General features: G+C 38.5%; 1 protein-coding gene across 1 annotated transcript in view; it reads right to left on the bottom strand.

Moving 5' to 3' along the window:
- The window catches only part of LOC107665714 (hepatocyte growth factor receptor-like), a 53,462-nt gene that overhangs the window by 20,943 nt on the left and 15,393 nt on the right, over window positions 1-17,126 (bottom strand). The window contains exons 3-10 of the mRNA XM_016456716.1: window positions 12,195-12,386; window positions 9,017-9,151; window positions 8,592-8,771; window positions 6,495-6,655; window positions 5,861-5,963; window positions 4,166-4,302; window positions 2,872-3,036; window positions 2,561-2,660 (exon numbers count right to left, since the gene is read on the bottom strand). Coding sequence (XP_016312202.1) covers window positions 2,561-2,660; window positions 2,872-3,036; window positions 4,166-4,302; window positions 5,861-5,963; window positions 6,495-6,655; window positions 8,592-8,771; window positions 9,017-9,151; window positions 12,195-12,386 — 1,173 coding nt within the window. The remainder of the gene's footprint in view (window positions 1-2,560; window positions 2,661-2,871; window positions 3,037-4,165; window positions 4,303-5,860; window positions 5,964-6,494; window positions 6,656-8,591; window positions 8,772-9,016; window positions 9,152-12,194; window positions 12,387-17,126) is intronic.

Raw genomic sequence — 17,126 nt, 5'->3', positions numbered from 1 at the left:
GAACCAGTCAATGTAATGCATATGTCTTAATGGTCTGACATAACAATAAAATGCGACATGAATGATATTGTATGAAGTGTTGTCTGGTTACATCACCTTGCGCCTGGCATTATGAAAACAATGTTTGGGATACCACGATCAAAACTTAGCATATAGACAGTTTGATGTTGAATATTCATCCAAATTATGGTGAAAACCAAATTATTTGTGTGTTAAAATAACATTCGTGTGTTCAAAATGTAAAGAAATGCTTATATTACTTCACTGGCCATCGGAGCGAACCAACCCCTGTGACGTCACACGCGGTGGTACTGCAAGATGGCGGTGATGTTGTATTGCAGGATTTGGATGGGAAATTCTCTTATAGGTGTTTCAGCGCTGATATAACTGTCGTTGATGGTTCCTTTCGATGTGAACTTTTAAAGGGGGTAAAGATAAGGAAGGAACGGGAACTTTCAGGATATTATGAGGCAAAATGGAGTAAGGTGTCAGTAAGAACATACTAAGATGAGAAAACCAGACTTTGGTTTGCATTGAGAGGGATCTGGCATGAAAATGACCCTCTTTGAATCCCAAAAACAGGTGTTGTTCTTGCTAGAGCTGGTGTCTGGAGCATATTAGAGTCCTGTTAACACCCCTCACTTCCCATAGGCAAGTCTAGGGCAAAGTAAAACTTGAACATGACCCTTGGTTAGAAACATCAAGAAAACTTGGCCAAGAAAATGCCATACCCCTAAACACATAAAACCCCTCTCAGGTTCGCTCCTGGACAGTGCCAATCGCCAGCGACAAGCTGCAGCCTGTAAAAATGCTTTTCATGTTGGTGGGAAAGGCGAGATCGGCTGATCCCCAGATTTAGCAGAGATCTCAGAAGTAGATATTCAAGAATGCTCTTGAGATTTCATCCATTTTTCCTGAGCCACCACAATTTGCCTTGGTTCTTAACGCTCCTTCATTTGGCCTGCAGAGCTTGATTGCAAGAGGAACTGAAATGCAACTGATGGAAGGATTCACAGTGTCCTCGAGAAATTGAGATCAGTGTTCGCTTTTCTTTCATTTCAGGCCTGTCAGCAGCTAGACGGTGAATGCAGCCCGCAAGAAATCTGAGCTACTGACCGCGTTTCTGTTTCCGCCATCGTTGATCGAACCTCAGCGTAACAGATGACAGCTCAACTCGGGTTACACAGCCGTAGTCTGTGTGATTGAGGAAAAAGCTGACAGAAGACAGGAAGTATTCCACCACAATGCTCCCCAATAAAAGTGAGAGGGGAAAAACAATAAACCTCTTGTGCTTCACAAATTAAGACAAGAATATTGTCCCGACCCCCACTGTTTATAAAGAAGAATTTACAGGCTGACAGCTGCGGGACCATCTTAAATCATTTGAAAGGATAGCCTGCGTTTCAAGCAGTCTCTGCTCAAAAGGCGGAAATAGTTTTCTTTCAAGTGAGCTCAAAATCATTGACAAACTCAAAGTGCATTATTTAAAGGGGTCATATGATGCGATTTCAATTTTTCCATAGAGGAGAAACAATAATGTACAGTATGTGGAAAATAATGTGTTTTTTGAACCTTAGACCGCATAAACACATTTCATTACACCAAATACACAAAATAATGTTATTTTTAGCAGCATCATATGACCCCTTTAAAATGGCCTACTTGGTATTAAGTACAAAATATTTGATCTTTGAGACAAATCAGTGAGATATTTATCTTCAGTACCCTGATGTTTGAGGAGGGAAACTGTAAGTTTAGTGGAAATGAAGAGGTACAATCAAAATGATAATGTGAGTAAGTACGAGCCCCATTTTGGACTATGACGGGACTTGTAAGCTTAAGATTAGATAGCATTGTTCTCTTGCACTGTACCACTGCATGACCACACTCCACCCCCACAGAAATCAGATAAGGGGAAACTGTGTGTAAATGAGTATTTGTCTGGTCCCATTGAGAGAGGAGCAGATCAGGTCAACCACAGCTCTCAGGAGATGAGGTGTGGAAGTGTTTCCAAATGGATGAAGAAACTTGGATAGACAAAAAATTAGATACATTACGATTTAAAAACTAGAAATGAAAGTGTTGCCAAATAGATGAAGACACTTAAGATAGATGAAAAATGAGATGCATATATAAAACAAAAGAATAAAAATGGTAAATAATTTAGACTATAAAAAATACTAGAAAAAAATGTGGAGTTTCAAATGAATGAAAAAACTCTGATAGATGAACAATAACACTCATTATATATCAAATAAACTAAATTTAAAATCTAAAAATTTTGATGTGTTTTCAAATGGATCAAGAAACTTGAGAAAAAACAAGACACTAGTTAAATAAGCCTAATTTAAAAGTTTTTTTTGTTAAAGTTATAATCATATCGAGAACATTGTGTGTGATTTTTCCATTTCCTCTTCATAACTGCAATTCTGAAACATTGCTTCCTTTATTTCTCATATCTGCTTTTGTGTTCAGTGGGGTTAATGATAATAGCATGCCTGTGACATGGTAGAGGAGGTATTTAATGTCTCGACACTCTGTGTTGGCCATCTAGACTCACCACTTGGAAGACTTTGCCCTCTGTGGCGGCAGTGAGAACCATCTGAGGTTGGAGGGCTGAGTGGAGGTAGAAACCATTGACTGTCACCGTGCTTCCTCCGCTGTGGACACACATGCACAAACAGAAGAACTTGCTGTTAAATGCACATTGATTTACTCTTCCAGTTTAACCCCAACTTCAACTACATTTAAAGTAGCTGTTTGCCTCTTTAAGAAAAATTGCTTTATGTATTCCCCAATTGTAAGTCGCTTTGGATAAAAGCATCTGCACAATTACTAAATGTAAATGTAAATGTCGGCTGCAGGGCTGACCTGATGAAGGAATGCTTGGGCTGGACGCTGGAGATGTGTGGGTTCTCGTTGTAGGTGTAGCTGACAGGAGATTCACGAATCACTCCATCAATGTGCAGCTGAACCTTGTGTTGGGACGGTGATGGCTGAGGTGGTGTCCGACATGTCAACATTGTGGCTGAAATACTGCAGAAAGGCACACAGAAAATCACACACATAGAAAATGGTTTGAATAGACACATACATGTATGCGTGACAGTGGTGATTGGCTCATGCACAAATCTCTCTTTTTCACTTCCATTTATTGGAAAAATGTCTAAGATGCTGAACATTTTCTGACTTTTAGTAGATTTGTAAAGAAAAATTAAATGTATTTTATTTAAAACCAGAAATTAAATGTTGGTGTTTTTTAAATGGATGAATAAACTTGTATAGACGAAAAATGTAATACATTACATATAATTTATATATATATATATTTAAAATTAATTCAATGTAAAAATACAAATTAAAGAATAAAAAATATATATAAAATTAAAATTAATTTAAAAACTCTACAATTTAAAGAAAAACAGTTGAAGTGTTTTCAAACTGACAGATGAAAACTGAGAAATACTGTATATATATATATATATATATATATGTGTGTGTGTGTGTAAATGAATTTAATTTAAAAACAAAGAAAAATGTAGAATTTATAAATCAATTAAGACATTTGGAAGAATTAAAATTCTGTCATTTATTACTCACTCTCATGTCGTTCCAAACCCGTAAGACCTTCGTTCATCTTTAGAACACAAATTTTGAAAACTTTTTTTTTTTAATCTTTCTGACCCTGCATAGACAGCAATGCAACTGACATGTTCAAGACCCAGAAAGGTAGTAAGGACATCTTTAAAATAGTCCAATGTGACGTCAGTGGTTCAACTTTATTGGTACTCTCGTGAATGCGCAGCAAAGACTGATATGGAAGAGAAGATATTGTCGAATAAAGTCGTTATTTTTGTTTTCTTAGCACACAAAAAGTTCTCGTAGCTTCATAAAATTAAGGTTGAACCATTGATGTCACATGGACTAATTTAATGATGTCCTTACTACCTTTCTGAGCCTTGAACGTGGTTGTTGAGTTGCTGTCTATGCAGGGTCAGAAAGCTCTTGGATTTCATCAAAAATATTTTAATTTGTGTTCTGAAGATGAACGAAGGCATTATAGGTTTGGAACGACATGAGGGTGAGTAATTAATGACAGAATTTTCATTTTTGGATGAACTATCCCTTTAATAGAAACTCTTAATAGATTTGTAGACATACAAACCTCTGCAGCGCACAGGTAGCATTGCCCATGGTAACCAGTTGCATATTTCCACTATCCAGGAATGAGCCTGTGATAGTGAGCACTGTTCCGCCAGACTTGGGTCCAAACTCTGGGAAGATCTCTGTGATAACAGGATTCTAGACAGAAAAAACGTTGTGTTAGTGAAATAAAACTATAGCACACGTTGAAAATCTTTGACAGAAATCACATCCATCATATTTGTATGGATTTTTTTTTTTTTTGCATCATGCTAGGTAGCCCCAACCAGAGTTGCTCTAAAATCCTGCTCTAAAGTCTACATATCATTATAGTACATCTTACAAAAGCATGCTAATTGGTTGATATTTTGACTTTATGGCAGCATTTCTCTTACAGTATGGATAGAAAATGCACTTGGCACTGATTAGGACACCGTGTAACTCTAATCCAACTCAAAATAAGTGGGAAAATAGAATAACATCCTTGGGTCCTTGTGCGCTATGAAAACTGCAATACTGGAAGAAAGTCAAAAATACATTACTTGAATGTGTGTTGAAACTAGGTATGTGCGCGACGACTAATTTGACTGTCGTTTAAACTGAAGTTTTTTATCCAACTAGTCGACTAGTCTAAAAGCAAGAAACCCCCAAAAGATGGTAAGAAAAAAAAAACTTTGTGCGTGCGTGTATATAATAGCCTACATTTGAAATACTTTATCTATGAATTACACTGTCAAATCCCTCAATGAATTCCACTAAAAATAGGTCACAATTATGCCATACGCTTGCCTCGCGTTATCATCATTTAATTTGAGGCGGTCGTAAAAAAAAAAAAAAAAAAAAAAGAAGAGCATACACTCAACGTCAGCCAATGCTTATTTATTAAAATCAGCTGGGGAAATGCAGAACAATGGAAAATCAATCAATAGCCTGACAGAATTCTTCATCTTCATATCCCGTTAGCCAACATATTAAAACACAAGTCAAAAACAATAGGACATTTTTATCAAGGAATAGCATTAAAATGACTTTTAAAAACACTTCATCATGTAGGCTATATCATCTAAAAACAAAACGAACAAAAAGAAAGACAGGACCTGAGGCGATTAACAATTCCTGCACTTGAAAAAATGCGCTCTGCAGGAACTGAAGTCGCAGGAAACGCAGAGATAATGAAAAGCAAGCCAACAGAATTTCGGAAAGCGCCTGGACATCCCGCACCACCACCGAAGTGGGTCTTCATTAGAGGAAAGACGGCACGGATGGGATCGCAGCGGCGGTGGGCTGTAGTGAATGACGTGATTGACATTAGCTGGCTTTGGCTAGTCTCTAAGCTAACGCCTCCGTGCCTGTATTGAATATGATTGCGCATCGCTCCAGTATAGTTATTGTAAGCCAATTTGACATTACACAGTTTACACAAAGCTCCAAAGTCTACATATCTATATAGTACATATTATACAAACATGCTATTTGGTTGATATTTTGTGACTTTATGGCAGCATTTTGCTTACAGTACCGATAGAAAATGCACTTGATGGCTAGTTAGGACATCGTGTAACTCTAACCCAACTCCAAATAAGTGGGAAAAAATAATAGAATAACATCCTTGGGTCCTTGTGCACTATGAAAACCGCAATACTGGAAGAAAGTCAAAAATACATTAATTGATACTGTGTGTTGAAACACTTGTACAGTGATTTGTGAGGATTCTTACCACAAATGAGAAACCGTCTTTCTGGGCCTGTTCCTTGCCACTGTGCACCCTGACCACAGAGTCAGCGCTGGATGCGTTCACATGATCTACTCCGCAGACCAACCTGACATACAACACAAAGACATAAACATGAGAGGCAGAAGACTTGGGCCCAATCCCAGTTCTACCCCTTAGCCCATCCCCTTTCCCCTACCCCTCCGTTTCGTGCGTTCACGTGAAGGGGTACAACAGCGTGTTTTATGTTACATTTGACGTGGTTGTAAACCAGTGGAGTAAGCAGGCTATTAGTCTACGCTAATTTAATGATAACCATACTACTCGGCAGAAACTACACAGGAGCTATTCTCCAAGGGAATTTTTCCATTCCTCTCACAATAGGAGGGCTGTAGGGTGGTATGTCCGGCGGCACAAAATCTCATGGGTTTTGTGTCTTAATGGTACAAAAGTTTGACATGGAAGGCCGAAATGCACAATAGAGCACTTTTGCAGACCGATTTAATGTTCTGCAGGTTTGCAACATGAGCACTATGTTGAGAATGTGACCTAGCGTGTTTCTGAAGTTGTATTTACACAGAGTGCAAGAGGATTTGCTGAAATTCAAGAATAAGGTTTATCTATTTCTTTATTAACTTACCGATTATTGCTGCTGTCTTTCTTTTCCAATTTACACTTTGCTCCAGCAACCACCACGTCAATCAGTTTGGTATCAAAGCGATCTTTCTTATTGAAACCAAAGTTTTTGCCACAGATTGTCATGTTGGTGTGGCCTCCGAGTGGAGCAGAGGAAGGAGAAATCTAGAAAAAGAAAGAAGAAGCTGTGAGGTCAAACTGTGACAATACTCTTCTTTCAGTGTCTAAACCTCCTGCTGCGTTTCTTTATGCCAAGCATTTTCTCTGCTCATGAGGTTGGTAACCACTGACAATAATTTGTTTTCGGTGTATGGACACTGAAGGCAGGGGGTCTTCCAGTAAATGGTGACAGAGACAAAAACTGAGAACAAAACAACCTTCCTTTGTGCTTTAGTCTCTTGGGTTATAAAGTGCCCTTTATGTTGAGCCACCAGCTGAGTACCTTAAAGGTGAAGTGTGTCATTTTTTCTGTGGTAAAATACTTCACGTATCCCAGCTTAACATGTTCAGAAAACTGTAAGTAAGCCATTTATTGGTTAATTTAATAAAAATAATAATAAAATAAATAAATTAAAAAACATTTATTTATATATTCATATAAACATTTATTTATTTAAGTTACTTAAAGCTGTTTCTTTGTTGCCATCTGTTTGAAACCTGCAATTGCAGTTATTTGCAGAATAATTTTCTTTGTGTGGGTTGTGCACTGACACGGCTCCTCAGCGCAGATGAATCTAATGTTTTGATGTGTGGCTGTCAGTCACCGCACTGGTGTGGATACTGTACTTAGGAAATCACAGATTCTAGCATACGTCTAGGAATATATGACCCAAATAAGAATTTTTACCGGATATTGTCATCTGAACAAGTAAGTAACAAGTCTGCCACTTTTGTTCTGACCAACTGAGGAAAAAGCATTACAATAAATCGCGCTACCAATGGTGATTAAATCTAACGATCGGTTAGCTCATATCACATCAAACCATGTAAATGATTAATTTATTGTTTTACTTTGTTCTCAAATTATTAATGTTAACAACCTCAGCATTGCGTGACTACGTGTTTGTAGTGTATTAGCATTACATGTAGATTTCAATTTCTGTACAGTCATTCAAATTTCATATATTGAAATTCTTTTAACCCAAAAAGTTATTTTTCCTTAGAAATGGTTTTCTTTAAAATACAAAACTTGTGTAATCTCACGTAGGCTATCTGTAATCAGGTGCACATTTATAACTGGAATATAATCTAATTTCAGTCACTTACATGTGTTTCATAAACACATAATCCTTTCTGGATTACAATCTGCCATCAAAATTATAAATTTAATTATTCCAGCTGCTGTGAGAAAAGGCTATAAACGATCCGCCACCTGCAGCATTCTAATATGCGATATAGCCTACAACTTCTTTATGTTTACAGAAGTAAAGTATTGATGCTGCAGCATTATTTCTTAAGTAAATTTACTTAAGAAATAAGTAAATAAAAATGTGAAAAATAAGTAAATAAATTGAAATAAAATAAATTAAAAATGTAATAAAATTAAATAAATACATTTTATTATTAATTTATTCATAATAAGTGTGTACAATGTGTTTTCTGAGTGTCCTGTTTCTGAGATGTTAGTTCTTTATTGATAAGCAGATGATTGAACACATGGAGGACAAGGCCTTATTTTGGCTCAGAGTTAATAAATGTTCCTGATTACAGAACTGGCTTTCTGACAAGATGCGCATTAAATATCGCATGCAATTTATCGTGCAGCCCTAGTTCAGAGCACCACTTATCATAAGAAAAGAGATCTTACACAAATACAAATATAGTTCTGGCTGCTCTAAAGCAATGCACGGATTTAGAGAAGGCACAGAAGGGCAAACTAATCCTTTCTGATATTTAGAATCAATTTACGTCTTTAAAAGAAGCCAAGAGGTCCTTGAAATCCATGCTTATCCCTGAAAATACTGCAAAACAGGCTAAATCAATGGAGGTCAGAGTTTTGTATGTGCTCTCTGTACTTGGAAAGCACTTATTCTATTAGCTATGTACTATTAGCTGCTTTAAAACCATGGTAATGTTGTTTGTGATGGGCCGGGGTGGTTACCGTGGTGATAAGGAGGGGGCAAGAATCCTGGATCCAATGGGAGGGGGAGCACCGAGGAGCCCTTGTGCAGCGATCACTGGTCTTGCACCATCCGCAGCCCATGAAGGCTGGAGCCAGAAGACAGGAGCTACAAGTCCACAGCTGTTCACATCCAGGGCCTCTCAGAGGAACCTTAGAGACCTGAGGAACATGATATTAGACTTTAAATTACATTTAGCAGATGATTTTGTGCAAAGCAACTTGTTGACAACATTTTTCAGAGGAGGTGACTTACTTACTGATGTCTCTCTATTGCAGTCATACCCTGTTTACTATATCAGTTAGTCTTAAATCACCAGTGTGTTTGCTATCTATTCACAAGTGATTTTCCTGAAAATGTTTGACCCGTTCCCAAAGACATTTTTAAGAATGGCCGTGTCGTTCACCTTGTTTCCTGTTACCAACAATAAGGAGCCGTCATGACGCTGTGGAGACAGCAGCGCCATCTCGGAGGACACAGGGAGAGCGTCCAAGTGGAAATTCACATGCGGCTCCGTCTTGCCAAAGCGGGAAACCACCACCTGCGGAGGATGCCAGCAAAAATGGGTGGCCTTTCACATCAAAATCCTAAACGGTAAATGCAGGACCTTAATAGAGAATGTGTATGGTTACAAAAAGACCACAACAGAATGTTTATCGTTTACTGGAATAAGTCTGCATTCCACGTTGATGATTAAATGCTGCTATTGAATGATTTAAACCTTGTGGTTTCTGGTGTAAGCTATTTATAGAGGACACAATTTGGATCAGGTCAACAGCAGGTCACATGACATTGGTCTAATTTGTCTTAAAGGTTTTTTTCCATATAAAGGAGTCCTATTTAAGGACCATTAAGATATTTTGCAGTATGACCTTATTTTCATGACAAAAAAAGGATATTTTACCAATGAATCCAGTAATGGATTTTTTAAAAATAAAATAAAATAAAAAAATGTTCTTATGGTTTTAGGGTGAAATACCACTTCCAAAAACCTGAGAATATACAAGACCTTATTCCTGAAAAACAAACGTTCTGCATGGAGTTGGTGCAAACCCGTTATTGTTTCCTTCCAGGTTATAAAACATTAAATTACAGATCATGTTTGGAACTTTCCTTGGGAAAGAGGAAGCATCAAAGGAGGGTGCAATCCAGAGGCAGTCTTTGTATGGGGAAAGCCTCTGCTTTGCCATGGATACTGTAATAACCAGTGTCTCTGCCTTTCAGGGTAAAAGATTACAGATTGAACTGCGATGACTGCGGTTGATGTCAAGGAGTAGGAACAGACAAAAGCTTAAGCCCTAGGGCAAGTGCAAACATAAAGACCTCTGTCTATCTGGCGTGTTGGGAGGTGTCAGAACAGTGGCTCCATCCACACACCTGGACTAACATTTATCATGGTTACATTGCAATTACAGGCCTCCAAGACAGCCTATGTCTGAATAGTGCTTGTGCTCCATTAGCGATCAGTGGATCACATCATTAATAGCCCTGGGCTTTGAGCATGGGGCATCTGGTGGCAGAGAGTATGTCATTACTGTGGTTTTAGTGATTTTAGGATGGTGTGCGTGACATATCTCCATCTCACTCAATACAGTGCACTAATGTGACTCCAATTGTGGTCTGTTTTAAAAGCCCAATCTTTAGATTAGTAACATATCAGATCGGACTGTAGAAAGTGTCAATGTTCAGTTATTACCTTAAGGAGCTATTTCTTTTTTTTATCTTTCACTGGAACAATACATGTAGCCAGGGCAATTCACAATACTGTTTCATTACATGAATAAAAGCAGTTGATTTAGGTGCATTTTTTTTTTTTGCATTACCTGACAATATACAATGTAGTCCGTGCAAGCTCTAATTACAGATTTACAGGAACAAGTTTCCAAAACCTCCTACGGTGTGGGAGGGAAATTCCTCTTGTCACATATATTTTTTACAGACATTAAAACATAGACTGCTATATAAATATATTTAATTTAATATTTATTTAATATTGTAAGTAATAGCATAGCAATTTCTGTTCTATGTAAATAGTATATTATTTTTAAAATGTAACATTTTTAATAAATTGTAAATTATTTATATAATATATAAAATATAAATATCAAAATAATATAAATAGTAAATTCTATTTATTTAAAAAATTTAAATATAGTTATTCGGTGCCTTGGTGCTGCACAAATACAATGTGCTACATTCATGATTCCAAAACAAGAACCCACAGCTAAAACTTGGCGAGTTTCACGTGGCCCAGAAAGTTTCCAATAGCGTTAAGCCATAAAAGGATTTCGAGTCCCAGAAGCAACCAAGCTAAACCAGGCTTAATTAAGCTGGGCATGGCAGAAAATGGCTACAAATGGACCTGTTATTGAAGGAGGAATGTTACACACTCTGGGGAAAAATACACACCGCGAAGCCCTAATAACCGTGTGAATTACAGCTCATTGTGTATGTAAGGGAAGTCCTACTCACAAACACAAGGCAAGGTGTTGAGTTTTTCCCCACCGAGAGTGTGGCAGAGTGGGAGCACGTCCTCATACAGAATAAGGACCACTGGGACTGTTACTGCCCTGCGCCCCCCTCTTCCCAACCTTTTAAAAAACTTGTGGGCTCTTGAAACTTTCATTCACACAATTACCCACTACTCACTGGCATTCCATATTTTATTCAACTTCATCAGTCTTTCTCACAATCTTGTTTTTTTGCATTCTCATTGTCAAGGCCTCTTAAACACTCACCCACTCTCTCTCGAATGGGACAGCTGGACTACCACTCACCACTTACCAGGCCTTCCTCCACATCCAGACAAAAGAGGCGAGAAAAGCTGAGAGGAAAAAATTTTAAAAAGGAAGAGAGAAAGAGAGGGAATGACAGCTGCAGCCGTTCCAAGAAAATGCCATGCGAGGACATGTCATCGAAGCCCAGTGCTTACTATTAACGTACCATTCGGTTCCTCCGCCACTCTTCCATGCAGCTGTCACCCTTTCTCTTGCCACTCATTAATTCTCAAACATTTTCCTGTGGTATTTACAAAATACCACAAGTCTCTATCTTACACAATTCCATGAGCAAATAGTCTAATTTTTGGTGCTCAAGCCGGACAGATTCAATATTTGGGTCGGTGCCACTCCTGCACAATGAACATGTTGCGAAAACATTGATAGGCAAAGTTTCACCTTGTGTGCTTTTAGATTGGAGAGCTGGTACAGTGCTGCTCAGGAGGTCAAAGTTGACTCAAATGCAAACAGGAAAAGACCATATTCCCCAACCTGCCACTGGCACCTGCATTTTCCTTCATTCGGAGCTGTTTTCACTAGTCACGTACTTATATCCTGTCTATTTACATGCACAATAAAACAGGGAAATAGTGTTGGCAACAACAGGACTTTGACAAAAAGTATTCTGATTTAATTTTAGATTCTGCAAATGCTTCACCATTTCTTTTCCCAGAATGAGATCAGCCACATTTTTTCTAGCACTATGGCACATACTAAACTCATAAATTCAGTCTAAATGCTGATTTGCTAATCCAGACATTATGTAAGTTTAGCTTTAATAGTGAATAAATAAAATAAATGTCTCACCTGGATGACGCGGCCCTCAGCTGTGCCTAGGCTGACCACAGTGTGGTTTTGGATGGGCACCACGGCTATGGAAGTGAGAAGAACGTTCCGGAAGCGTCCGTGGAAGTAGTCCCGACGCGGATTGGTGCTTGTAACCTCTAGCCGGTAGCCTCTTTCGTGTTTGCCACAGCTGAAGGAATCTCCTGCAAAGCTCTGGTAACAAAAACAGAAACACAATGACAAGTTAGACAAGTGGTATTCTACCTGGCAACAAGCAGAAGCTCTCAATAGCCTATTGATGTGGATGAATTCTGCAGCACTGCCATTTTTCCAGAGGACTAGCCTCCACCATGCCAAATGCAATTTGTGGGTTAGATGCTTGTGCCTTAGAAAAAAGAGTGACTTAGGCCCCACACAGTAAATCTCCATCTAAGCTCGGCATCTACCGTTTCATACTGGCCAATGCAGTTGCGTGTTTTCTCCCATGGTGCTTGGATCATCCTTGCCGCGTTCTGACGGCTGTGCTCACAGATGGCAGGAATTCATGGGAAACTGTGAGGAACGTTGGGCTTGCTGTTGCTCTGTTAGAGCTCCGATTGAGGCCAGCTTTGTTTGGCTGGGATCTCTACAACCTGTGGAGTTTTGGAAGTTGCAGAGAGGCTGTATGGTCCTGGAGATATAAAAGGGGCCATATTCATAACACTTCTGTAGCATTTAATTCTTTCCACCTGAATTACACTTATAATGTCGAAAAACATTCAGAATTAGGTTTTTATGAAACTCAGAATCTATCTATTTTTGCAACTGTACCTTTAAGACTGTATTGTATGATGATCTCTGTTATGATTGGCTGTACCTGCATAGTTCGCACAGTCATTCATCAGGGCAGGCCAAGTTGATTAAACCAAATAGGCACTGAGGGAAGGAGCTTTGTGTTGTGAACATTAGATAATCTATCAACTTATTATTTCAAAAGAAAAAAGAAAAAGGCTTTTTCCCTGACATGCCCCCTTTAAGAAAACTATACTTAAATTTTGACTATACTTAAAGGCAAACTGTAAAGATAAACCTGTCATCATTTATTCACCGTTATATCATTTCAAACTTGTATTATGTTCTTCTGTGGAAGAAGAAAGGACAAATTTTAAAGACAATCTTGTCTGCTTTCAATATAATGAAAGTGAATGGGTCAAGCTGCACAATTAAAAAGTTATAATTTAAATACCAATCTTTGCATGAGAGATAGACCACATTTGAAGTCATTCCTCCCTGATAGTTTGGGGTCGTACGATTTTTGAATGTTTTTGAAAGAAGTCTCTTATGCTCACCAAGGCTGCATTTATTTACAATTTAAAATACATCCATGCTGAATAAACTTATTTATTTAAAAAGAAACTTTTGAACAGTAGTGTAGATCAATCCAGTAGATCATTTGTGAAAAAAATAATTTAGACTATCAACCGATTCATTAAAATTCTGACTCAAAAGAATATTTCATTTATGAATTGGACTTCTCTCATGAGCTCTCAAGAATGTTTCTATGATTTTCAAAAATAATGTTTTAAATTCCAGTTCCTTATAAAATGAGGTCTTGGAAAATAGTGCACAAGACAGGGACTACGTTCATGATACACAGACAGCTTGACAATCCTTATTCATTTTCATTACATTGAAAAGATCAGAAAAAAAGGGTTTTGAAACACCATGTGAGTGAGTAAATAATGATAAGATTAAAAGGGACAATTAAAAGGATAGTTCACCCAAAATGAACATTCTATTATCATTCACTTACTTTCATGTAGTTCCAAACCTGTATGACTTTCTTTATTCTGTGGAACACAAAAGAATATAATGTGTGCACATTGGTCACCAAAACTGTTTGGTTACTAACATTCTTCAAAACATATCCAAGTTAGAGATTACCTCAGAGTAATCTGAAAAGAAACGGGGCACCTGAGGCCTACACAGTGGTCAAGCTCAAAGGGTCACAGACCCTAGTATGAAAGTAAAGAAGTCATTAATAATTAATGAAACCAGACCCTGGCACCACATGCCATGACTAAAATGTTGGAGTACAGAGAACAGGTAGTTAATGATTAACATCGTGCTCATTCAAACTCTTCTCAGATGGTGTTTTGTTACACTGTATGGTGAAGGCGCCCTGACAAAAACACTAAAAAGACATCCATGAAAAATCAAACAGGCATAAAAAGGACACTCCATCCTGTGCCAAAAAAGTTCTCACTCTTTCTACCCCTCTTTCATTGGCGATGTGAGTAAGACGCATGAGTCAGTGGCATGACTGCGGTCGCAGCTTCATTTTGAGGGCATGTCTCAAAGGGCTGCTTTGAAGATGCGGAGAACAATACAGGTAGACGATAAATCAGGCCGAACGAGTGCTGGGCCCCGCTCTCATTACAGGGCCGAGTGGGATGGCTCAGAGGCACAGAATCAGTATACAGGTGAAAAAGCCAGCGAAAACGAGGGGGATTACAGGCCAGTTTATCCCAACCCCTGAAGGCAGAGGAGGACTTCTGCCTATTGAAGGAGCAACAAAACAAGAAAGAGTGTGACACATGTAGCATGAAGCGGCCAGGGAAATCATCCAAATGTGTACAAGCCTGCCTTTGATGTGTCTTCAGCAGGGCACGTTTGCTTTGCCGGGTTATATAAGCCCACCGCGATCCATCATAACGGCCGAGCTGCCACATATTTCAATTGGACTTGTGTAAGAAAGCACCGTGGTTTGGAATTGATTTGGGGGGGCTCTCTGAAGCCTGACCTATCAGCAGCTGAGCACAGCCCTAAGAGCCTGTTTTAGAGTAAGAGAAAAAAAAGTTTGTGGGATTATTTTCATAGCAAACAAACTTCACGTTTCGCCGTGTGTTTGAAAAGGAAGACATTCCACTACTTAGCTCATGGTATTTCAAGGATCAAGGGTAGAAATTGAAAAACCTAGACAGTGTTTTGACAAGCTTCGGTTGCTCTGATCCCGAGGCTCCTCCAACCGAGTGACTTGCAGGGTTGTCGGATCTTTGTTCTCGTCATTTCTCGCTTCATTTATTAAAAGGAATATTCAGGGTTCAACACAAGTTACACTCAATAGACAGCATTTGTGGCATAATGTTTATAGAGTGCTGCAAGGATGACGTATTTTTGTAGGCTAACCCTGAAGTCAGCATTACCCTGGTCCCATCAACAAACAGCCCATAGGACTTTTCCATTGGCTTTTGGATTATGGGAGAAAATATGATCTGTGACCAACTAAAGTTTCTGATTCTCATATGCTTTATTTATCAAGACAATCTACAATACACAGTAAAGCGCTATATAAATGCATCATTCATTCATTCACAAATTAACACAACTTTCATGAATTTTGAAGCCTAAATACAACTGACAGAAGTAAAAGTTAGGCTATAAATGAAATACACCGCGATCACTTCAACATCACCACCACTAAGCTTCCGACAATTCTTTTAATCTTTATTTAAAATCTAAAATTGTAAAGTTTGAGTTAGAATAGTTTGTAAGAGCACAATTCTAAACACAATGAGACTGTAAAAGTAGAAAACTGAGTAAATGAGTTTTTCTGTTTGGCACAAAATGGTGCTTATTGTCCCCGACAACCTCTTTAGTCCCATTTAGCCACTTGTCAGCAGCCGCTAAACTTAACGAGTGGGTATTATTGATGTATTTTATGTCAGAAGAAAACGTGAAAATATCTTAAAGGGGTCATGAACTGCCTTTGATTTTTATTTTGTACTGTTCTCTGAAGTCCACTTATAAATGTTATCAAGATTTTTACACCAATAATGTTAAGTATTAGTAATAGGTTCTTTTCTGTCTTGTTTTTACCCAAAACCCTTGTTTTTTGAATTCAGTGAAGTCATCGTCCAGCTCAGTTCAGTTTAAATAGTATCTGTGCAATCAAGTCGACGATATCGCTGGAAATTAAGTGTCCTCAACTAAGCAAGCCAGAGGCGACAGCGGCAAGGAACCAAAACTCCATCGGTGACAGAATGGAGAAAAAAAAACTTGGGAGAAACTAGGCTCAGTCGGGGGGCCAGTTCTCCTCCGGCCAGATACAAAAAGTGAACAAAGGACCAAGTTCTTACTGATACGGTCTGGAACTTCATTAAAAATAAAGTTCATCCACTCCTTCCTAACACTGGGATCAGAAGGAAGGCAATGCAAAGACTGTTTTTCCACAACTTGGCACTGAACAGCATCTTCTTGTGTTTGGAGCCATCTTTATCGTTTGGTTTTTGCGTAGACCTGCGTTTTCCTCTCTTGTTATTCAAACTACATGCACGAATCAGCGGGCGGGACTAAACAGGCAGTGATGTAGAAGCCGATGATGATCTTCTTCTGTGGAGGCGGTGTTTAGCCACACTAATACATCATAGAGTGGAACATTTCAAAAGCTGCAGTTTTGGCAGATTGGCTTCAATATAATCTGTTTTTAGACTAACGAGAAAGTTTTGAGTTCTTAAACTTACAGGATGTTTTTATAGCACAATGACCTCTTATATGTCGAAAAGATCATGGGAATTTTGGTTTCTCAGTTCATGACCCCTTTAAGCTTGTGTTAAAGGGGTCATATGATGCAATTTAAAATTTTCCTTTCTCTTTGGAGTGTTACAAGCTGTTCGTGCATAGATAAGATCCCTAAAGTTGCAAAGACTAAAGTCTCGAACCCAAAGAGATATTCTTTATAAAAGTTAAGACTTCTCCACGCCCTCCTAAAACGCCTCATTTAAACATGCCCCCACATGTCTACGTCACTGTGTGGGAAAATTTGCATAACACCACCCAAATGTATACGCAAAGAAAGAAGGCGTAACTTTGATTCTCGCTGTAGTATTGTTGCTGCCGCTGCCGCCATGTCGTGGAGACGCTGTGTGTTTCGTTGTGAAAGCGAAACTACTTTGTTTGGCCTTCCAAAAGAGG

This window comes from Sinocyclocheilus anshuiensis, unplaced genomic scaffold (assembly GCF_001515605.1).
Source record: "Sinocyclocheilus anshuiensis isolate Anshui unplaced genomic scaffold, SAMN03320099.WGS_v1.1 scaffold840, whole genome shotgun sequence".
NCBI lineage: Eukaryota > Metazoa > Chordata > Actinopteri > Cypriniformes > Cyprinidae > Sinocyclocheilus > Sinocyclocheilus anshuiensis.
Note: the sequence above shows the minus strand (reverse complement) of the source record. Positions and strands in the feature narration are given on the sequence as shown.